Source organism: Perissodus microlepis, chromosome 13 (assembly GCF_051167445.1).
Source record: "Perissodus microlepis isolate ML-2025 ecotype Zambia chromosome 13, ASM5116744v1, whole genome shotgun sequence".
Classification (NCBI taxonomy): domain Eukaryota; kingdom Metazoa; phylum Chordata; class Actinopteri; order Cichliformes; family Cichlidae; genus Perissodus; species Perissodus microlepis.
Window position 1 is genome coordinate 2,878,592 of NC_140473.1, and position 23,615 is coordinate 2,902,206.

The window sequence follows — 23,615 nt, forward strand, 5'->3', positions numbered from 1 at the left end:
GCAAAGTGGGTGAGAGACGGACTCGCAGTAGAAAAGCCGATCAGATGATCATTGATCAGTTTCATGATTGAAGTAGCAACACGAGAGGGAGAGAATGAGAGGCAGTCGCTCCATATATCGGTTGTTAAGCTTAACGTGGGAATGCTTTACAAACATTCAGAGGTAAACTTACACACTTGCTTTACTTCTCTGGGATAGCTTTCTCCGAGATGAAATACTGATTTTTAAGCACGTAGCGAGGCTCCAAATGCTTAACCAGACCGCCGACAGTTCTCGCACACTACAGCCGCTCTATCACGTGACGCATGCTGCTCCGACGTGCTAAGGTTATGAGCTGGGTTACGCTATGTTGCAAGTTTTGTGAGGGGCTTTTGTGATATTTTACATTACATTTATTTCTCTCCGATATCCGATCCAGTAATTTAGGTCAGTATTGGAACGATACGTAATATCGGATCAGTCCATCTCTACTTTTTACTATCCCCCCTCCAATCGCATACACATTCATATAGCACTGACAATCCAATGGATACCTCGTAGTATGACTCGTAGTGTGACTTTAGTTTCAGTTGCCAAAGAACACTTTGTTTGGTAGACTGGACGGGCCACGGTTCAAACTGCCAACCTTTTGATTAGCCACAGATACCCCACAAGGGTGTCCACAAAAAGCTTGCTAAGGCCTCCAGTGCTGGAAGTAGGGATGCACCGATACCACTTTTTTGGAAAACGAGTACGAGTACTTGCATTTCAGTACTTGCCGATACTGAGTACTTAATAAAAACATGATTTAAATTTACAGGTAACAGCTTTAGTCATATAATTTAACAAAAAAAACCCAAGGGACTAGTTTGGAATTAAGAACATTAATTTCAAACGAGAAGCATGTTGTATGCAACATATTACAGAATAAATAATTCTAAAAAAAATGTAAACAGTGACAGTGCAACTCAAGTATTTTTTTCAGTTTGTTGTAAACTCTGCCGCTTTGGACAACACAAGGGGCATTAATAAACGTCTTTGCTATTTAGTGCATTTGAATAAACTAACAACATCCACCAACATAGAACTGTGGCAGTCAGTGCAACTGAGGTAGGTATTAACATCAAGTCTAAGACGACTCACTTAATGGAGCCTATTTAGAAAAAGCGAGTGGCAGGTTTTTTTTTTAAAGAAAAGTATCTTTTCTGCATTCTCAGCAGTCAGACTGTTTCTGTTTTCATCTATAATGTGTGACACTGAGCTAAAAAGCCTTTCACTTTCCACACTGCTACATGGGGCTGAGAGGTATTTACGGGCCATTTTAGCCAAAGTGGGGAACCTGATTTTGTTGACACCCCAGTACTTCAGAGGACTGTCTTCACGAGGGCTTGGGGCCTCTCCGAGGTATGTGTCGAGCTCAATGGCAGCACCTGCTGCCAGCGGCTGTGCTGCCTGGGGCTGCTCCTTAGCGATTTCGTCAAATACAGTGTCCAGACTGCTGCTAGTGCTGGCCTGGGCCTTGAGGAACAGTTTAGCAGGAGGTTCTGCAGTTTCTGCCCGACTCCCCTCTGCCTCAGTTCTGGACATCATCTGCAGCTCCTGCTTCAGGTGCAGCTTGGCCTCCGGATCAGTGTTGTTGGAGAAGAAGCGATCTTTATACCTGAACAAAATTCTTGAATGTATTAATATGTGGAAAAATAGGACTGATTTTAGTTTCCCCTAAACCACTGTCACAAATGCCAGCCATTTGACTTTCTGGTAGTAATAAGGGAAATATATTTCATATTATATATATTGCAGACATTTGTATTTGTGTATTTTAGTTACAAAAATATAATATTTCAGATGAAAATTAATCTTACATTTAGTACTGTAGTTTATCATTGAATACCTATAGCACACAGACTTTACCTTGGGTCAAGTATGGTGGAGATGAAGTACAGTGGGTTGGTCTCGACGTCACTGAAGCGCTTCTTGACAGTTGCCAGTAAGGTTGCTTTCATTGTCTTGACGCCGTGGTCCTCGTCTGTTTCTCTGTTTAGAAGTCTCACTAGCACAGTCACAGCTGGGATGACATCAGAGGCTAGTGCGTCGTAGCTGCTCACTTTTTTAGTTAGTTCCTCAAAGGGGGCGAGGATGGCAACAGTGGTCTCCATAAGAGCCCATTGGTGAGCGGCGAGATAGTCAGGGAGTTCATGCTCGGACACACACACCCCAGCACTCGCTTTTGCTCAATGAGGGACTGGAGCATGTAATACGTGCTGTTCCAGCGCGTCTGTACGTCCTGCTGCAGTCTCTTTATTGGCTGGTTGAGCTGTCCCTGAATGTCCTCGAGGCGGGAGTAGGCTAAGGCGGAATGTTTAAAATGCCCAACTATTTTCCGCCCCACTGCTAAAGCATCAGCTATGCTCCTCTGTGCTAATAAGCCCTCGTGAACAGCCAGTGGGAGCGTGTGCGCGACACACGGCAGACTTGGAAGCCCTGCGTCATTCATGGCTTTAATCATGTTTTTGGCATTGTCACGAAGCACAACATGTACTGATGTTTTAGGTATACCCCATGTCTGGAGCATTTCCTCAAACACATGCGCTATAGCCTGACTGGTGTGCGAGCCCCGGAATTGTAATTGTAATATGGCTCGTTGTGGCGTGAAACTCTCGTCTATCCACTGGGAGGTTAGGCTAATTAGCGACACGGGGCTAACACTGCTTGTCCAAATATCCGCGGTGAAACTAAACGCAGAGGAGGCTTGCAATAGGCTGTGGATATGTTTTTTCACGGAGTCGTGTAGTTTAGGCAGCTCCGTGTCATGTAGCGGCGGCTTGGCACATCATATCTGGGCTCCAGAACATGGAGGAGACGCAGGAATCCCACATTTTCTATCTCCGAGAGTGGCTGGTCATTCAATGCAATGTACTCGATAATTGCCTGTGTTATTTTCACAGCACGTGGATTGTCTCTGGACATTTTCTCTCGTCTTGCAAGAGTTTGCTGCAGCGTGGATTGTGTTGGTTTAGAAGCGTGGGTAAACTCTTTGTACTCGTTGTCGTGTTGGGATTTTAGGTAATTGATTAAATTGTGTTAAATGCGCTACCTTTTGAGCCTCATCTGGACAATTTCGCTAAGCACAATTTGCAGTCCGCCTGTGTTTTGTCATCTTCATTCACTTTGAAATAGTTCCACACGGCTGACATGCCTCGCCTCGCCTTCTCCCCGCTCTGAGCTGCAGCCGGGGCCTGGGACGGGCACTCGGGGCCTGGGACGGGCACTCGGCACCTGTGATTAACCCCTTACATGCCGCTCAAACATAGACATTTCTCAGACCGTGGTATCGGTCCCCGGTATCGGGGGACTTTTAGCGAGAACAAAACTCTGTGAACACAGGTGCTGCTCTTTAAGTTTCTGTTGTTTGTCTTTACTCTCTTTCCATTCAAAAGGAATGTGAAAGGCTCTCAGGGCTACAAGTGTTGCTTTTTATTTGGTCTTGCCCTCCTAGTGCTGGTTTCAGAAGAAGTGATTTTAGTTTTGATCAGGAAAAAAATCAGAATCATGTTTTATGTTTATGGAGAAAAAAATTGAAATTAGAAATTGAATAGTAATATTTTGCTATATTTTTGTAACTTTATGGCCAATACAGTATGTAGACACACACAGACTCCCAGACTGCTCATGATATCATAAATCCTCTGCTTTGACCTGTAAACAATTATGTGATCTAACAGTGTACCATTTCTTTTACATCACAGAAATGGTTGTAGCTCTAGGAATTACCCAGTAATGACAAAATATTTCCCAACTACTTACAAAGACAACTTTCTTCCTGCAGAAAAAAATACTGCACGAGTACACTGTTCATTAACCTTGTTTTGCTAAACTGAGCTGAGCGTTACATGTCTAGGAGGCGAGCTGAACTGACCTCAGCTGCATTACCTGTTAACAGCCTGAAGCTTGAAGCTTCTCCTCCCTTATATCACACACGGTGTCAGTGTCACCGGTTTTCATCTTTACTTTAGAAATTAAAACCAAATTGATGTGTCTCTGCTGCAGAGAGCCACAAACACAATATTTTCATTGGATATCAGTCTGATACTGACTCGCTTGTCTGTTAAATTAAAGAAAAAAAAATAAAATTCAGAAGTTTTTATTATTGTTGGGTTTTTTGTGTATATAATTCAAATGCTAAATACAAATCCAGTAGAGATATATTTTTATATTTAATTGTTAGGAAACATATGTTAAAGCTGAGCCCAATGTTGCCTAGAAAGTAATAGATGGCTTATTCATTTAAGAGAGGTCCTGTTGAATAAGTACTTTGTAACTGTAGACAGCCAAAGTCAAGATATTAGTGTTAGTATCAGAGTTTGGGGGGGGGGGGGGAACTCCAGTATATACTCCAGTTCTGTCTTCTGCTCGTCAAATACATTTCATTGCAATGTTGACCCTGTGCTAACTTGCATATGACAAATAAAACTGAAAGCTGAAAACAGTTTATGTCTTAACAAGCATTTATCAGCGTGTTGTGCGTCAGACAGCACAGCGGGGCTCTGTGTGTGCACTGATGGGTCAGCCAGTAGGAACATAGAAGAAATCTGCAACATACACTTTCAGAGAATTTCAATGAGATGTGAATGTCACCATTTGGCTAGCAGCTACTTTGATCAGCTGTTGGCTCAACAATAAAAAGACAGACTTATGGGCTGTAGAAAGTCTGTTACCTGTGAAATTTCACACACTCACTATCCTACAGTTATAACATGCAATGGAGCCAACTGAACTGCTCTACTTTTTTGGGTACACAGCAGCACTGTATCCACAACACAAACGAATCCTGTTCTTATTTAGACAGGTGAGTGACTCATGGACTTGTTCTCCATCAGAACTGAAAGCACACAAAGTTCACATCTGGAGCTAATCGGGTCTATGTGTAGAGGATACTTTGAGCCTGAGTTGTGATTTAAGTCAGGTGTTGCGCCATCAGCACTTTTATTGAGGTGCTGTTGAATTTGGTTAAGCATACTGGGTGTGAGTGGTGCAGTGCAAATACTTTGACAGCAGCCTGTGGTGTGTTTGTGTGTGTGTGTTTACACAGTCTGGCTGCAGACTCTTCTCAGTTCAAATGTGTGTTTGTGCAAGTTGGTGATCTCTGTGCTGTGGGACAGGTTTCCATGGAATAAATCTGTGCCCTGTGGTGAGGGGACACACCCTGCTAATGTAAAGAGGAGTGCACTCGCACACTTTTAAAAGCTAAACTTAGCCATTCTAAGTGGAAGTAACTACATGGCTGCCAGCGTAGCCCATGACCTGCAGGAAATCCCATCAGATGGAGGAGAAGTGCTCAGGAATGGCATGTGGACAGTTTTTTTTTCTTTTTTTGGCCAACTTGGTCTACTACTTAAAGTACTGAGAGCCATTCTGTGCACAAGTTTCCTTCCTTTTCATAAAATAGCCAGTGATTACAAGGAATGAGTGTCTTCTTCATAACAAATTGGGAAAAAACCTTAATATTTTTGTGAATGAGTAAACATACTTCTGGAGTTGCCTAATAGTCATTCGGAAGTGGAAGCTGTGGAGATGCTAAGCTTATGTCTGTCAGGGATAAAGAGACTGGAAGGTGTAGGCTTAGGTTGTTGGCAGCTATTAAGCTTTGAAAATAAGATGCTAAAACGAGTCACCAGATATCCTTTGCAGCTGTTAGTGCGTTTGAGTGGGCTGTTCAGTCTGTGTGTGGAAAACACTGCATGCCAGTGATGCACCACTGATTTGTGATTTCCCTGACTTTTCCAAATATTGCCTCCCAGTGCTCAGTTGCTGTAGGTTGGTAGGTAATGATGCTGGATACCACTGTCATACACAGTAAGTTGGTGAAAAATGTTGAAGGAGTTTTGTATGTGAAGCCAGGTGATATTTTGATGGCGCTACCTGAGCTGAACCGCCCACCTAGGGTCAAGGTCTGGGACTGTGTGTGGGATTTTTTCCCCCCATTATCAACAGGATGATAATGAGGGGAAACAGAAAGGAAACAGACACCAACCTGAGTAGTGTTTGTTTTTGAGTGTCTCTGAGCACCAGAGAATTGTGACTTGTTGGGAAATAGTAACCGAACACATAATGGTGAGTCATGTGGCACTGCTAAAAAGACACCTATGAAAATGAGTGTTGTACAGCTATATGTCAGGCTGGGAGGGTGGGAGCTTCTTGTGGTTTTAAGTGTGAACAGTAAGCTTCAGTAGTCCACTCAGTTCCTTTATGTCTCAGCACACATGCTCAGACATGCAGGGACCTCAGACTGCTCTGAGGTAGAACGCTAATAGGGTTTGTGCACTTGGTGCTTAAAAATACTGCAAAAGATGGTAGATCAGCTACAAAAAGCAGTATTAACTCCATGTAATGTATTCACTGTGAGGCTCTGTATTGAACTGATTGGTCAGTTATGTGAACACATGAATGTAATTTACTCTTCTCAAGGTCTCTTGGGACAGCATACGCATTTTTCACTTGAACTCAGACACACAGAAATATGACCATAACATTTCTTCAAAGGTTAAGATAATCTGGAGGAGTCTCTGTATGCAAAGGAAAATAATGAATGTCTGAGATTTTTGAGACCTCAGGCAGCACTGTTTAAAATCAGGCCTGGTCCTGTAGTGGTACACGCTGGGCTTCTAAACGCTTCTGCAGTCCTGTGGTCAGTGAACACATTTTGCCACTCTTACCATAGTGGTCTAACACGCTGTGTTAAAAAGTCTGGTACAAGTATTATGTAGTAGCAGCTATGCTAATACCAGGACCCTGAACGCAAAACATGTGCTATAGGTGTAGTTTTCATAAAAAAAGCCAGGCTTTTGTTAAAGGATATGACTCATCTCAGTTTGTTTCCCTCTTTCAGCCATAGTTGTGGATTCCAGTATTGCTGAGCTGGTGTTTGTTGCACTTACGTTTGTTGACTTCTTGAGTGTGTTTAATTTTTTCTAAAGATTAATGTGGACGTTTACATCACATCTAAACTCTAATGTGTCTCTTTGAACAAAAGGAAAAAAAAAATCTAAGGTATCTACAGGTATGTCACATGGTTTGTATGTGTTGCAGCTCTGCAGCTGATGGCTGCTTTACTGTAAACATGACACAGTGACACACACGTATGATTCACGTTTTCATTTCCACATGTTCTGTTGTAGTATTTTACTCGCCGACTTTGTCAAGCCCCATTTTCCTGGGAACCGTGCAGCATGTGACTTACTGTCACAGAGTGTATGTACGGACTGGTAAAGAAGAACACCAAATATAGTAACTGGAGGAAAATGACAGATGATTCCTTGCTTGTCATCAATGTCATTTCATTAAGACGGAGATTTTGGAACTCTTGACACTGAAATGTTGATGATCTATTGCAAAGCCCATTCTCAAATCAGGGTTATGATTTGTGGCCATAATTTATGGATTTTCCATAAACCATAAAGTACTGTTTTCAAAAGGAAAAAAACTACAATGAAATACTCCGTGTGTGTTCAAAAGATACAGAACTTACATTAGTTCCAATGCAGTGCTTCACAGGCATTGACTTCAGCAGGTGATCAAACAGCTCATTTCCTTAAACACTTGCCTCATTCTTTTTATTACTTAATCATTTGGCGTTAACATATTGCACCACTGTTTGTTTCTCACTTTGTGTAATTTATGCATTCCTTCTGCTATTTATTATTCTGGGGAACTGGCAGTCTGTTTATTTTTCATGGACTGACAACCAGCCTTCCTGTTTACCGGGTTTGGACTGTGTGTGAATCACACACTTGCAGCTTGCCGGCACTTGCACACACAATCACAAACACATCTTACTATAACCCCACCTGCTGCTTTGTTTTCACATGAGGACTTGACCCAACAGAGCCCCGATAGATTTGTGAGGAGGAGAGGAGAAACGAGGCAGGCTGGAAAAAACCAAAACAACAAAAAACAGTGAGGTCGCATGCCTTCTGTGAATCTTTAGCTGTGCTTGCTTTCCAGGAAAGAAACCTGTTTTTCTCAAGGTTTCTCAATCTTACATGTTTGCCAATTTTCTCAAGCCAAAAAAAAAAAGAAAAAAGAAAATTAATAGTAAGAAAAGGGAAATCTGAAGCTCTGGTGTTGTTGTTTTTCCAAAAAAAAAGACTTCTCCCCTTGGTTCAACATCTAGATGTCTCATCAGTGCATCCTGTCCTTGTTTATTTTATTCCTGTGGTTTGGTCAGCTCCGTTCACTGCCAGTACCATTTAGTTTCTAGCAGTGAATCTAAAGGATCTGGTTTTTAAAAATGGTGAGACTGTGTTGTCCTAGCAGAATGGACATGAGGAAACATGTCAGCCAACACCAACCTGACATGGTGCACTACATGTCATGGCTTGAATTAGTGAAGGTGGGTCCAGGCTGTTCTATCACTTCTAATAAATGATCAGTGTTACAGAGAAGCTCCTCATGGATTAGCTTATATGTGACTTCTTTGTCCATGTCACTGTTGGGCTGCTCTAGAGTGCATGCGTCATTGTTTAAGACGGTCTGCATAGTTTTACGTTCATAAACTGTCCAAGAGTCCCTCAAATCAGATGTTCGCCAAGTGATTCCTTTTTGTTAAAAATGACCAGATCATTGTTCTTTTCAGATGTTGGAACTCCTTACCCTGACCCCAAGAGATGGTATCTGCTTGACTCAAATTGTTTTTCAAGGCTTAAAGGGTAAAAACACCTCAGTGGGGAAAACCAGCCTTAGGCTCTGTCCATGCTTACCATGATGGAGCTTCAGATATCTTAAACCCTACCACTAGTGGGGTAGTGGACGCCCAACCTCACTCTCTTGGCAAAGTTCCATGTCCTTAAACTTAGAGTAGCTCTGTGTCATCACAGCTCTGTTACCAGGATTGTTATGGACAGAAGTTCTTGTTGCCTCAGGATTACATGTATAGATTACTTATAATAGTTTTCTATACATTGCATTCCCTCATGTCATATATGTCTGAGGGCGTCAACAGTTAGACGTTTGACCTCTAGCTCGAGTAGGGTTGTTCGATATAACGATATATATCGGATGACGATATAAAAACGTCTATCGTTTCATTTTACGCTATTGTTTGTTTCGTCGTGTCGCAAAATAAACTGTTTACGGGAATATTTTTTCATTATTTTGATGGTCACTGTAGTGGCTATATTAATTAGTTAAAGTTCTCTCTTTCTCTTATATTTAATATAACCACACTACAGACAGACAAGCGTTTGTTTTTATGCGTTGTCGTTAGCAACAACGACGGTAAAACCACCGCGTGTCCGCTTGTTCCACATAATCTTGAGTCCAGCCGCAGACTCAAGATTTATGCTTTCACAACAGCCTCTGTTCAAGCACTCTGAAGAGGAAAGGATTTTGGGTCAGCTAGTGGTTGCTGGTGTTTTCCTCTTACTCATGTGTTTCTTTAAAGGGAAGGACTGCAATGTGTTTGCATGCCACTCACAGCTGGCTCGTATCAGCTGCCGTAAAAGGATCCGCCACAACATCTGTGAGAAGCGTGCCTCTGCGTATGCTCGTGCGTTCAGTCTGTTTAAAAACACAAACAGTATTGTAGGAAACACAAATCTGCTTTGGAATTTGTTTTGAGTGAAATGTTTTTCAGAGTATAAGACCTAAAATATGCATGTTGCTTAAGATAGAAATTATTTTAAAACCATGATTAATGAGGAGTGAGGTAGAGCAATACCAGTTGGATAGCCCTCAATAAATCACATCATCATTCATCAGTTAGTTTTTTTGAAAAAGTAAAAATAGTTTGATTAAATATGCAGCAAACTAAGAAATCAGGAAGGAGACAAATAATTTTTCACAACACTGTAAAACTTTCTGCAGCAAGAGTACAGAAACTAGAAAGAGATATCAGATTTGTCCCATATTTAAATCACAGTACATATGTACATAGTACCTTTATATCCCAATAGAACATGTGCTCTAGTATGTATTTGTGCTAGCAAGTGAAGGAAAGTAAATCCTTAATTTTTCGGGCTGTTTTCTGAGGTGGGGTTGTTTCCTTCCATACACAAGCAGCCTTAATTTATTTCAAATGGTTTAGAGGAAGACAATGAGAAAAAGTGTAGTGGGGAAATGGTGTTTCTGAACGAGTGAATCTCCTTTGTTTATCTCTAATGTTTGTGTGTGTGTTTTTTCCCCTCCTGCATAGACGGCTCAGCAGACAGGCGCACAGAGACAACCACAGAGGCAACATGTCTACAAGTAACATCAGTCTGCCCTCCAAGCGGGACAGCAAGGGCAGTTTCTTCAAGGTGTGTGTCACTCTGAGCAGTCAGAAACATCCTTACAAACAGAGCTGCGCTCAGCACGCTTCAGGTAGAGACTGTCCCTCACTGACCTCTGGCTTCAGTGTAAGGTGGGGCTGGGGGTCAGAAAAAACAGTTAAAGGCCAAACCTTGGAGAAGATTAAAAGGAGGATGGGACAGAGGCGTAGTTGCCTGAGCTTAGTTATGTCATTTGTTTTTCTCTAAAGCTTTCTATGTCTTTGTTTTTGTGAAGCTTAGTGTGTGCTGGATGTCCAAAGTTTTTGAGGAAGAAGTTGCAGTCAGCATCACATTCATCAGACCATGAGAAATCAGGCTATTGTCAAAATTTCCTACATTTCCTACTAAAGAAATTCTGACTGATGAAGAAATGAAGAAAATTTCACATTATCTTTTGAAAGATTCATTGCTTTAATCAAGCAATGTGGTTTTTTTTGTGTGTGTTTCTGACACTCACAGTTACAAGTGATACTACCACACCCTGCAGATGGGGAACAAGCAATTACTTTTCTTTTTCATAGACATTTATTTATTAGGGGAATTTCATTAAGACTGAAATCAACTTTGTGAGAAAATTCACCCTTAATTTCCTTATTTCGTCTTACACATAGAGCAACAGAGTGGCACAGTAACTCTGGCACTGACGAGATGTGATAGTTGTCAGATAAAGTACAGTAAAGTAAAATTTAATTGGATGTATTTGGAAAAAAGGGAACAGTCTTGTCTCAGTAACCCCTGAGACAAGACTTGTGGGGTGAGCAGAGTTGTTAAATGGTGTCATTAAGACCGTAAATTGACAATTTCATTACACAAATAAAAAGGATGTGATAACGCTGGAACATAAAGCAGTGTCTCTGCCTGTGCAGCGCAACAACAGGAGTACTCTTAGAGCTCCTACATCTGACCTGAGTGCATGAATAGTTCATAAGGTTATTTGTTTAAATGCTCATCTCAGTTACTGAAGACTGTAGAAGAAAAAAATTGTACTGCTGTGAGTCAGTTTTTAATTCAGAAACACACAGTTTTGTCCTTTTGGCTCGATTAGACCTTTAAAAAGATGAATTAACTGAAATCTATGAAGTGAATATTTAGTTTTTCCCAACTTGTGGCCAAACTTTGTTCTGGTGCGCTCCTGCAGAACTGTGCTCTGTGAGTCCTCCTCACCACTCCCAACAGTTTTCCACAGTGTTCAACATTGTATTATTATTTGTAGATAAATTATTTTTACTATTAAATCAATATTTCATCCTAAATTTAATAGGACATGCTTTGAAAATGTTACTAGGAGCAACTCTTTGTATTCGAAGCTTTGTGAGGTCTGAAGAGAGTCGCTGTGGTGCTGAATCCACTCTACTGCTTCTCACAGACAATGCTGTTTTTAACACTTGTTAAAAGTGTTATGTTGTCTGGGACTTTCAGGCCTTTTAATTACACCTTTAATAAATCATACTGATGTAGAGCGGAAATCACTGTCTCGGCGTTTGCACGGCATGCAAGTGTATGGAGTCTGTTAGGACAGGTGTCCATGCGGTGAGGGTGAAACGGTGACTTCAGCATACATGCATGTGTCTGTGGGTGTGTGGTAGGTTCTCCTTTGTTAATAGCAGCCCTGCACAATTGCATGCAGAGTGTGTCACTTGCTGTAGTTGAGGTTTTTTGTTAGTGCCAAGCTTTGAAGTCATTACTGCTTTGATGTGAGTCAAAGTTGTAATACAAGGCCGTGTGTGTGAGTGTGTGTTTAAGGCAGGACTACAGCTAATCCGCTGCAGGTGTTAGCATGTTGTGATAACTGGCACTGATGGTTAACACTTAGAAAATATCAGCTTGTCAGTGTTTGAAACTAGAGATGAAAGAGTGCAAAGTTTATTTTCAGTAGAACGTAGAAGCGTAGAAGAGTGGTTCGTCCTGTTCAGACGTTTCTGAGAAACATCACTGAGTGTCAGCTGGTGCTCAGCGAGCCTCTGTTGATCAAGGGTACTGTGTCTGATTGGGTCTAAACCAATGCAGTCATTGGTCTAAATGTAATATCAAAATAGTATCACTTTTCACATGCTTTTTCACAGGGGTTTAATAAAAATAGTGATATTGAAAACTAAAACACTTTGTCACTGCAGACTTGCATAGCTGTAATAGATGTTATATAAGAGCAAAATGGAAAGTGAGATGCATTTCAGTTTTATTTATTCAGTGCCAAGTCACAGCAGCAGCTGCCTCAAAACATTTAAGAGTAAATCCTGTAAAATCAGGTTTGCCAGTATTTGGATCTCAAAACTGAAAAAAGATCGCCAAGGCCAGATGAATATCTCGCCAGGTGTCAGGTCTTTATGTTTTTTTTATCCTGATTTTTTTTAAGGACTTTTGTTCTCCACGTATCCAGTTTCTTCTTTTAAAGACACACTTCACACCAACTTTCTAGCTAATAGCTCTTTGGAAAATACATTTAAAGAAATAAGAGCTGGTTCAAGACTTTTGCACACTACTGTATCTACCAACAAACATTAGTTGGATATTAATACAATAATATTTTGATATATTCTAAAACATAGGACAAAAAGCTTTTCTTATACTTTGATGCCAGTCATATTATAGAGAGACAAATCAGTTATGATTTATAGCAAAAATCAAAAACCCATTGTGATCCTGCTGAAATACAGTTGAAATGTCTACAATTTTATGTCTGTAGCTCAAAGAGAAGTGCTAGAATATTCTAAGCTGTTGTCTGAGCCAGTGTGGCCTGGCTTTCTCTTAATATGCATTCTGCCCCCTTAAATTTGGTAGTTAAAGCTGCTTTTATTGCTTGTGGCGCCCCCTGTGGTGGGCTGTAGCTGTTAATCTGGGAGTTGTTTTTGGCAGTAGCTGTTTATTTTATTCATCTGGTTTAGGAAATTTATTTCTTTGTTTAGCATTTATAATTTGTAAATGGTCATTTTTTCAAACTGATTTAAAGCTACTACATCTTATTATTACTATAATAAATGATATTAAATTGGTACTTTGATTTCAAAGCAAAATGTTGTATGTCTGTTGGGGGGGGGGGGGAAACATCTGTGGCTTCATTCAGAAAGTGTTGTCTTTCTAAACGTTGAGGTTGTGAACCTTAAATGTTCCCCTAAAAAATGAAGGAGTCAGATATTTGATTTCCTCTGAAACAGCTGAACTAAAGGTTTCCTCACCCTGCTGAAGCTGCTGATGTGAGGTTGCCCAACAGAAGCTGGACTGGGAAGTGAAACCAATGACATCAGTGACACTCTGACGAGGGTCAAGGCCAGACTGACACAAAGAAAAAAGAAGGTAGAATTTGTGTCAAATCGTTCACTTAGGTAAACAATTTATATGGAAAGACAAATGGGCGGGGGGGGGGGGGGTTGTTGTAATTTTACAAATAGGCTCTTTTCATTGGATGTGTTCCTGGCCTTAAGTGTCTGCTGCCAGTTTACCCGTAAAGGGTAGTTTCTGTCTGATCTGAACGTTTCCTTTCTGTTCTTAATACTTATTGTCAAGGCCTTATAAAAAGCATTATTTGATGGGCATACAGTGCTCATGAAGCCCTAAAAGATGCTTATGATCGTATATAGAAATCTTTTATGGATTAAAAGTATTAATAAAAGCCTTTAGTTTGTTAAAATGGTTTATTTTTTCCTAAAATTAATAAGGCATTGTTCTTCATTTTTAAAGCCAGTGGCTTTAAAAATGTGCAATAAGTTTTAATTAGCTGTTACTAGGCCATAGTTAACCTGCAGAATAAAGTTAGTTGAGCAACAAAGAAACAAAAGAAAGTTCAGCACAGACACAATTGAATAAGTCTTATTCACATATTTTATGCGTATTTTATGGTTTGATAGCTAATACAGTTCATGTTTAACGATTCAAGATGCAGTGTGTTAAATCAGTGAGCTAGCTCATAGCTATTATGAAAACAAGATAGTTGGTCAAAAGAATGTGGCTCTCTGCTCTTGTGTGTCTGTACATTTTTTTTCTCAGTATGATTTGTCTAGAAGTGGAAAAACAGCTGACAGGAAATACTTGATAGAAAAATCAAATATGTATGTGTGTGATCACATGAGTGCTGTCGCAACTGGCATTTTAAAAAAGCTGATGTGTGGGTCTTTTTTTTAGTACATTTGATCAACCTTTTTGGTTGTGAAATGTTTGTGATCAGGCATCCACATAACTTCTAACTCAACTACATGGAAGTTGGATTCTTGCTTGTTCTCTCTTACATCTCACAGAAGGAAGGCTCTGGGTTAAATCTCTTTTCAGCAACCTGACTGGGCGTTTTACACTTCACTTGTTGTCAAAGTGGAGTCCAGCAAAATAAAATACTTATACTTTTAGTTAAACAGTTGGGCAATGTTGAGGACTAAACTGCTGGTTTAAAACAAACATCACATGCATAAGCATCAAATAATTACAATGTGGCCATTCAGACAACATGCAAAATGTGTTTGTTTTCAAGTTACTACGATTCAAACCACGTTATATTGATACGGTGTTGTGGTTAACAAGATTTGAATGGTGAACAATGCAGATCTCTGTGGAACCTGTATGGACATGAAGATGTTCCAACATGAACACAGACACAAATTGTTTCCTCTGTAGCAACTTTGGTTAGTTAATGGGAAGTGGTTAAATGGGAGTAGACTGTCTTGCAACCACAAACACGTACTTCTACTTCTCCTGAAGAGGATTTTCATGGACGAATGCCATCCTTCGCTTCTTAAACACATCCTAATAAAATAAACATAAACTAAAGCTGACTCTAAGCTGAACCATAAAGTTCTTTCCGAGTTCTAAAACATCCTTTGAAAGTCAGGATGTCCTCACTCCCAAGAGCCAAAGGTCGGATTGATCCTCACAAAGAGTTTGCACCACAGGAAGCACTTTGATCATCGAGTCTTTGTCTCTGTGTCTGTGTAGCTCATCGACTCATTTGCCTGGGAGATCGGCACTCTGAAGAAGGTGATGGGGAAAAACACGGAGCCTGTGGGAGGAGATCAGAAGACAGAAACACTTGTGGGGTGAGCTCATGCTGTGTCTGTATTAAAGACAGTTCCTAAATTGTGTGTCTGCTTGTGCTTGTATATCTTTAGATTTCTTCTGGTGTATTTCGCCATGGCTGCCAGCAGAGAGCGCTCCTAGCAAACCTTTAGGTCTTGATGTGTGAAATGTGGTGATATCGGCATAAAGATGCCACTGAGCAATGTCAGGAGTCAGCTTGACAAACAGGAGCTGCTTTGCAGTGCATGTTTCTCACTCGTCTCTCAACTCTGAAAAAAACGTCTCTGAACAAATACCTGATTTGCTTGTGAACATGCAGCACTCACCTGTGGATCTAATGTAAAGTTTCATACCTTAGCTGGAAGGTCCAGTGTGGACTTCAGTGATTAATTCCTCTGAGAGACGGTTTCTGTAGAATTCAGAAAGTACCGGTTAGTTATTGAGGAACCGAGAAGGAGGTTGATAGGCCCTGTGAGGCACACTGTCTGTGTTGGAATAATTTAAACTAAATTTACTGAATTACTCATAGCCTTTTGTTAAACACTATGAACACTTTGAGCATTAAAAGTGTCTTAGTATATAGTGAGAGCTGGAAGAACTGTGTGTAATCTCAGTAGGGGGCTTTACTGCGTTAATAAATAACATAAGTAAATATGTGAGCTTCTGTTGACTGTTTTCAGAAATACAAAGTTAAAAGATGTCTTGATTGTTGTGCAAGCAAACTAAAGGCTGGGTCGCACTGAGTGCTTTAGCTTACAAGCCCAAGTATTCTTCCACAACTTGTTTCTCCTCTACAGTTTAAACCTTACATTCACAGCTAAAATACCAGTTAACCTAGCATGCGTGTCTTTGGACTGCAGGAGGAAACCAACAAAAACTCAAGCCATAAATGTTCTTACAGGGAGGGAACCATCACAACACTGCAAAGCCTACTGATGCTTCACAACAAGAGTTTAGAAATAAAGGCTTTCTCTTGATGATTTGGAAACGGTTGCATCAGCTTTCTGAGCATAAAGTCTACAGTGCTCTAAAGTATTTGCCCCCCTTCCTAATTTCTTAGGTTTACTTTTACTGCTAGAAAGTTTCTAGTAAATTTCATTAAAGGGAACTGTGAAAAAGGAAGTCGAGGTGTCATTTTAGCCACACTTTGGGGATTTTTGTCTGCGTGGGCGCGTTCGATCTAATCAGTCCACCTTTGTATCGTTCTTTATTTGAGTTTATTGCCAAGGAACAGCTCATCTACAACATGTTTACTACTTTTTATTAATTAACTATGTCAATAAAAAACTATTTTTAATAAATACCAGTTTTGTTGTGGATATAATAATAATAATGGATTGCATTTATATAGCGCTTTTCGAGACCCTCAAAACGCTTTACAATTCCACTATTCATTCACACACTGTTGGAGGCAGCTGCAGTTGTAGCCATAGCTGCCCTGCAGACTGACAGAAGCGACGCTGCCATATCGTGCCATCGGCCCCTCTGGCCATCACCAGTAGGTGAAGTGTCTTGCCCAAGGACACAACGACCGAGACTGTCCGAGCCGGGGCTCGAACCGGTAACCTTCCGATTACAAGACGAACTGCCAACTCTTTGAGCCACGATCGCCCTTTGATATAGCACCATGTGAGAATGTCTCTGAACATGCATTCAATTCTGAAATCTGTTCAAATGTTACACGTTAAAATATAAATTCTGCGTGTTTTTTTGTGGTTTGTATAGCCGGCCACTGATGCTTGATTTTATGTGTTTGTTTTTCCAGACTGGGGGAAGAAGTGGGAGGCCTCTTCCTGCAGGCCTCACCTTGTGCTGGCATTGGTGGAGGGCTGGCCGGTGCCAGAGACTCTGGCTACGACTCGCTTCACCGACGCCTCAGCGTCCTGGACAGACTGGTGCATACCCATACTGTGTGGCTACAGCTGGGCCTTAGCCACGAGGAAGCCACGCACATACTGCAGAACGAGCAAGCTGGGGTGAGGCAACAGCTGACCTGGGCCTAAACGCAGTCAGCTTATATGCATTACAACAAGACCACTCACTCGACAACATGATGGGAGTCACTTTTTTGAGTCTTAAAGAACTCATTCTGCAAAAAACGTTTTAAAAAAACAGTAAAAGTATCTCTGCCATGGTCGGTGTTTGTCTGTTTTTAAAGAAAATATTTTGGATAATTGGGACCAAAATGAAATGATATTGCCGATACCCCACCTCTCTGCAAGATTCCATCAAAATCTGTGTTTTTTACAATAGGATAGGATATTTTTAGCCTCTGATAACAGTAAATATACAGCACCACACGTCCATTGTTGTGTATATGTTTTGTAAATATAGGCAGCGCCTGGATGTTAGGACATTCCTTACAGTATTTCCAGCTCTCTACAAAGCACAGCTGAGTCAGCAGAACATGAAGAATGACCCAGTTTTTGTGCAAACATTAACTGGATGTGTTCTCTTTCCTTACCCATAGACATTTGTGGTGAGGAAATCAGCCAGCCTGCAGAAAAAAGTCATATCTCTACGCATGGATAAAGACTCGAGCGTTCCTGTCAAAGATTTCCCCGTAAAGGAGAGCCAGTACAGTAAGTGTTTGTTTTTCTCTGCTATTTTTAACCACTGAGATACACAAAGCTGTCAGTCACCAGCAGCAACAGGCAGAGCTGTTAATAGTGGAATGATGCAAGGACAGGAACTAAGAATTTACAGGGGTAATTCCTCTACTGGATACTTTTAGGCAGTACCAAAACTTGTCACTACAATTAGCTGCTCTTTGAATAAAATGGTTTAATTATTTTGAGGACTCTGAAAAGGTAATTTATCGCTGTCCATTACTGAACAAAAACCCAACTTGTTTAGATGTTTTTGGTGACAACATTCCTCATGACTCACACCTGTCTCATAACCAGCTATTTGAGTAGACAGGCAGTATCAGTATTTCTGAAGGCTGAAGGCCTAAATCTAAAATTGAAAAAAAGAATCCCAGGCCTAAACGACACTATAAACCACAGAGACTCAGGTCGAAGGTGAACACAAGAGCACCTTCCAGCTGCCAAGTTCCCACGCAGGACCACAGCACTCACAGCAGAGCCGTCATCAGAGATGAGCTCGGCAAATAGCAGACAAGCCTGTAGTAAAACCCTAATACTTATGTCTTCAAAATATGTAACAGGCTTTCATATATTGTTTGTTTCGCTTTATTTCTGTGCTCACTTCTTCCTTCCCTGTCACTCTGAATAAGTGTGTTAGTGTTGCATTTTCAGCCACATAAAAAGTGGGATTTTCCAGACTTCCAGAATGCATACAGTCTACTTCTTGTACCTGTCTGTTGCCATCAGTTTCTGTCTGCACTGAACTGGAATTTCCAAATGCTTACCCAGCAACAGAATGTGCTGAGTGTGAATCTCAGCCCTGCTAAACTAAAGAGACAGTGACGTTTCTCTTTGCACCTGCAGAGAAAACAATGAGCACAGTGAGACAGAAAGTCTTCTACTGAGCATTTCCATCGACTGTAATACTCTCAGTGATCTCAGTGATTTGCAGCAGTAATAATGAGTTACTGTTTTTTTAACACCTGATGTTTAAAGACCACTTTCCTGTTCCTTTAAAGTGACTTTTCTCAAGCTGACATGCATCGAGACATTCTGCAATAATCTGGAGGACAAACAGAAATGCAAACAGAAAGAGGGCTGGATTCACCCCCTGAGCAGCAGTTGCATACCTCCAAAACTTGCCCTGTTATGGAGTTTTTTCCACTTTACCCCTACACTGCTGTCTGGAACTGTTTTGTTTTTTTTAAGTAACCGTTAGTGGTATTTTCCATCTGGTGTGACTCTAAGCTCACGTTAGCCACATTGTCCACTGCATGAAGAGCTGGCCCTTGATTGAGCTGTGATAAACATTTGGCAAGCAAAGCTGCAGGTGTTGCAATAACAGTTTAAAACATTAACAGGAGCGTTCTACCTGGGAGGGAATTCTTCGATGTGCCAGTAAGAGTGAAGGCTGACTGGCCACGTGGCAGCATACAGGCGCTTTGGCTGAAGGAAAAAGTTTAATCTGTCAATGATCTGTCCCAAAAGTAGCAGACAGGTAATAATAAGGGCTCTTTTCATGTGTTAAAGTCAATATTTCAACAAGTAAAAGTGAAATGACTGAAGGAAGATTTGAAGTCCCAGAAAAAAGAGACTTGTACATGTCGGCAGGTTTGGTTTTAACCCACTTTCCTTCTTTCCAGAGACTGTATATGATGTTGTCTTTGTCTTACTGCATTCTACTCAGAGTTTAACGCGTTCACCATTCGAAGATCTTGGTCATGTTTAGTTCAGTGCCCGGAGCGTTACCTGCATGCCAAGTTGTGAGCAAACAGCCTTCTTGATTCGTGTATTACCGACAACATGCGTGCTAAGGATTTCCTTCTTTGTTTTCCAGCATGGTGTTCTTTTACAAACTAATGAGTCAGTAAGTCGAGGAAAAGTGGTCACACCACTGTCATTCTCGTTGCTGTTGTTTGTATATAGTTTGTAACCTTGTGGGGATTCCTTTGAATTAAGGGACTATAAAGCAGAATTGAACCACACTTTGCATGCACTGACTTAAAACATTTGAATGTTTCGCATTGCCTCATTGGCCTTTGCTGCTGAAAACCGTTTTAAAAAGACTGAGCTGTCTTTTTCTAATGCTTTTTGCCCTCTGATGGTTTCCTTCGCTGAACTGATCATGTGCTTCTGTTTTCCTACAGCTTTCTCTCTAGAGGGATCAGGACTGAGCTTTGCAGACCTTTTCCGCCTCATGGCCTTCTGCTGCATCAGCAGGTAAAGTCACCATACCATCATTATTGCAAACTGTTAGACATTCATATTTCAGCTGTTAGCTTTAAAGCACATATCTACTGCTTCTGTTTCTGTTATTTAAAAACCATCATCACAAAACTCAAGAAAGAAGAACTACTGACCCAGTTACAGTCCCGAGTCAACCAAAACACACAATCGCTCCAGTTTGTCCTCTGGCTTCCCCGTGGTCTCCTTGTGGCTGGATATGTCTGAAACACCTCATCTAGGTGGCATCTTTGTCAGACTCCCAAACCACCTCTGCTGGCTTCTTTTGATATGGAGAAGCAGCAGCTCCAGTCTGAGCCCGCCTTGAAACACTGAGCTCCTAACTCTGCATCTGACGAGGAAGCTCAAAAGTTCCACAGCTTGTATTCACAATCTGCTAGCAGTTCATAATATGGGTAAAATGCTTATGCACTGTTATGGGATTGTTCAGATATGTATTGACCTATCTATATATTTGATATATAACCGATAATACCCAAATTTCAGACTTTTGAATTTGAACCATAATTCAAATTTGGATTCCACACTCTGTTGCCACTGATTTTCTGTCCAGTTCTTGAGTAATTGCACCAGAGCAAAGGAGCGGATTAAGAATAGCTTTCTGACAGCCACAAGTCGATTTCTGATGAGACTATGATGAACAGTAGATCAATGGAAGAGTCAGATGTATCTTGACCTGGGTCAGGTCTTTTTGGGGATTTTATGTTTTTTTTTCCTCCAAAGGATATAATTTTCAGATACTGTTCTTCTGCAGTAGATATTTTTTAGGCTTCCTTTTGGCCCTTCCCTTTTCCAATGTTCTCATTTCATCCTTTTTGAAATCTGCCATGTTTGGAAATGACCTTTTGGTTCAAAAATTCTTAGCAGTCAATTCTGTCCTCATGTGGAACTGTGAATGGTGGTTTGATAACAGTTAGTCCTTTGGTAGCTGCCACACAACTATCTGTTGGATAGTGTACTGGACAAATTCTCAGGGGGGATCAAATGCTTATTTCCTCACTAGAACGCACATTAATTAATTAATTTTTATAGACTGCCTATTTCTTTGTAAGTTGTTAAAATGAGGAATTCAACAGGGGATCAAAAATGTATATCCTCCACTGCCCCAGTGTGTCCAGGCTTCACTGTGACATCAATATCATAAAATTAGGTTCACTGTTGTTCACGCAAGCTTGCATGACCGAAACTGTAAAATCTTTGAAATGTTTTGGTAAAGTCCCAGAGGTAGGACAGCAGCATGCACATATTTTCCTCCACAGTTCTGTGGTTGAACCCACACCTTAGCCACCATCGCACACCCAAGTTGAGCCACAGCTTTTTCAACACGGTGACTAACACAAGTTTAAGAGTAGCTTTTTAAATCAAACCGCTTTTCCTCCGTGTTCTAACTTTCATTGATCCTTTTCTCTCTTTCTCAGGGATGTGTTGCCGTTTACTCTGAAGCTCCCAGAGGCCATCGCTTCAGCCAGAACTTTTTCTGATCTTGAGGAAGTTGCTAAGCTTGGTGCAGGTTTGTTCACTTATTTATATGTAGTGTGTGTTAATGGTCAAGCTGGGGAACTCAAACTGCAGAGACAAATAAATATGACGTAATTGGCTACATATAAACTTTAAATGTTGAAGCCATTTTGAGAATAATGTCTGTGTAACATCTGTGTTCAGTGTAACTCTCAGTGATAGTTGGTTGTTTATTTCCAAAGTAGCTTATAGAGCTACTTTGGAAGCTCTATAAGCTTCCAAAGTAATGTGGAAGCTTATAGAGCTATGTATTCTACGAAAGTCTAAGGAATGCAGTATATACTGCAAGTATGGAAGTAAATTACTGCTGAGCGCTGTTGATAGCCAATTACTATTCTTCTCCATTCAGTCATCTACAGTCATTTGGAAGTAATTAATGATTGCTCAGTTTCAGAGTTTTTTTGTTCAAACTGATTTGTGGACTTCCATCAGCAGACAGTACTTTCTCTTTTCCCACATTTATCGGGTGTAAAACCCGCAGAAACTTTTTTTCTCCTGAAGCCCATCCCAACCACATTCCATGGTATTTGAGGAGTTAACTGGCATGCTGGTGCTGAATGAATCACTCTTAGGGACAAAAACCTCTTCCACACCCAGATCAGTGCGACTGAGCTTTGTTTAAATCAGGCAAGACCGCCTGTGTTTGTGGAAGAGATTTTATTCATGTTCATGACTTAATCGTGTGAGGTCAACGTCATCACCACCAACAACCAGCCTCAATCCCTTACCCAGTACTAGGGATGCACAATTATTTTAATTTTAATCTTGATCACGATTTTAGTTTAACGCAATTTAATGAAGACGATCAAATGATATTGAAAGTGGTGGTCTGCCAGTGGAACACAAAACAAGAGCAAATCAAACGCTCCCTAAATGACCTGTCTGCATGTACCAATCACAGCTGTTCCCTGGACCACCATAAATAACCACCATCATATAATTAATCATCATATCCTATAACAGTTCTGTAGAGTTATCGTCACCAGAAGACACACAACTAACTTAATCAACCACCTAAAAAATTCACCTCAAACTGCACTATATCTAATCATGAAGGCCATGGTGCTGTGACTTGTTTAATATCAACTCAGACAATTACAACTTATTTGTTCATATTTTTCCTCATAGGGACACAGACGTCACAGATGAACACCTGTGAAAAAGTGAAAGCATGACTCTAAGACAAACATTATTATCACTAAACTCAATGAATAATCTTGACAAATAATTGCAATAGTCGTTTTAGTCATGGTGCAACCCTCCCTTTTACTATCATGGGATGATTTTTGGCTAAGTCTCAGCAAACCAGGGACAAGGAAATAATCATTGTGACACAAATCAAAAACATTTTCCCTTTTTAAGTTGTTTTGTTTTTTAAACATGTAAAGTATGCAGGGATAAATCTAACCCTGGTAGGTTACCCCTTACAACATTTAGTTTTCTGTAAATTCATCGTAAAGGCAATAGTTCCGATGACATTCAAACATTTAAGATTATTTTTTGAGCCTTTGTTAGGCAGTTTGATAGTGGAGAGTAGACAGGAAAGCAGGGAGAGAGAGTGGGTGATGACATGTAGCAAAGGGCTCAGAATCGAACTCCCCTTGATTTATGTTCCACAGCACTCTTTTTTTCAATTCAATTCAATTCAATTCAATTCAATTCAATTCAATTCAATTTTATTTATATAGCGCCAAATCACAACAAAAGTCGCCTCAAGGCGCTTCATAGATACAGAGAAAAACCCAACAACCATATGACCCCCTATGAGCAAGCACTTTGGCGACAGTGGGAAGGAAAAACTCCCTTTTAACAGGAAGAAACCTCCGGCAGAACCAGGCTCAGGGAGGGGCGGCCATCTGCTGCGACCGGTTGGGGTGAGAGAAGGAAGACAGGATAAAAGACATGCTGTGGAAGAGAGACAGAGGTTAATAACAGATATGATTCAATGCAGAGAGGTCTATTAACACATAGTGAGTGAGAAAGG

The 23,615-nt window shown here is 40.7% G+C and overlaps 2 protein-coding genes across 2 annotated transcripts in view; one reads left to right on the top strand and one right to left on the bottom strand.

Annotated features, from left to right (window-relative positions):
• Window positions 1–23,615, top strand: part of LOC146374494 (ras and Rab interactor 2-like) — a 44,866-nt gene that overhangs the window by 3,781 nt on the left and 17,470 nt on the right. Inside the window, exons 2-7 of the mRNA XM_084948385.1 lie at window positions 10,169–10,271; window positions 15,201–15,301; window positions 17,047–17,257; window positions 17,752–17,863; window positions 20,017–20,089; window positions 21,532–21,623. Coding sequence (XP_084804511.1) covers window positions 10,212–10,271; window positions 15,201–15,301; window positions 17,047–17,257; window positions 17,752–17,863; window positions 20,017–20,089; window positions 21,532–21,623 — 649 coding nt within the window. The 5' untranslated portion in view covers window positions 10,169–10,211. The remainder of the gene's footprint in view (window positions 1–10,168; window positions 10,272–15,200; window positions 15,302–17,046; window positions 17,258–17,751; window positions 17,864–20,016; window positions 20,090–21,531; window positions 21,624–23,615) is intronic.
• Window positions 843–2,512, bottom strand: LOC146374495 (zinc finger BED domain-containing protein 4-like). Its single transcript, XM_084948387.1, has 2 exons — window positions 1,891–2,512; window positions 843–1,639 (listed from the first exon to the last, which is right to left on the bottom strand). Exons 1-2 carry the CDS (start codon window positions 2,133–2,135, stop codon window positions 1,123–1,125), a joined length of 762 nt encoding a protein of 253 aa, XP_084804513.1. The 5' UTR covers window positions 2,136–2,512; the 3' UTR covers window positions 843–1,122.

Bases quoted from the DNA above. Each gene is read 5' to 3' on its own strand.
- LOC146374495 (XM_084948387.1), bottom strand. From the start codon at position 2,135: ATGGAGACCACTGTTGCCATCCTCGCCCCCTTTGAGGAACTAACTAAA. The intron at 1,640-1,890 runs GTAAAGTCTGTG...AATTTTGTTCAG, and splicing joins TCCACCATACTTGACCCAAG to GTATAAAGATCGCTTCTTCT.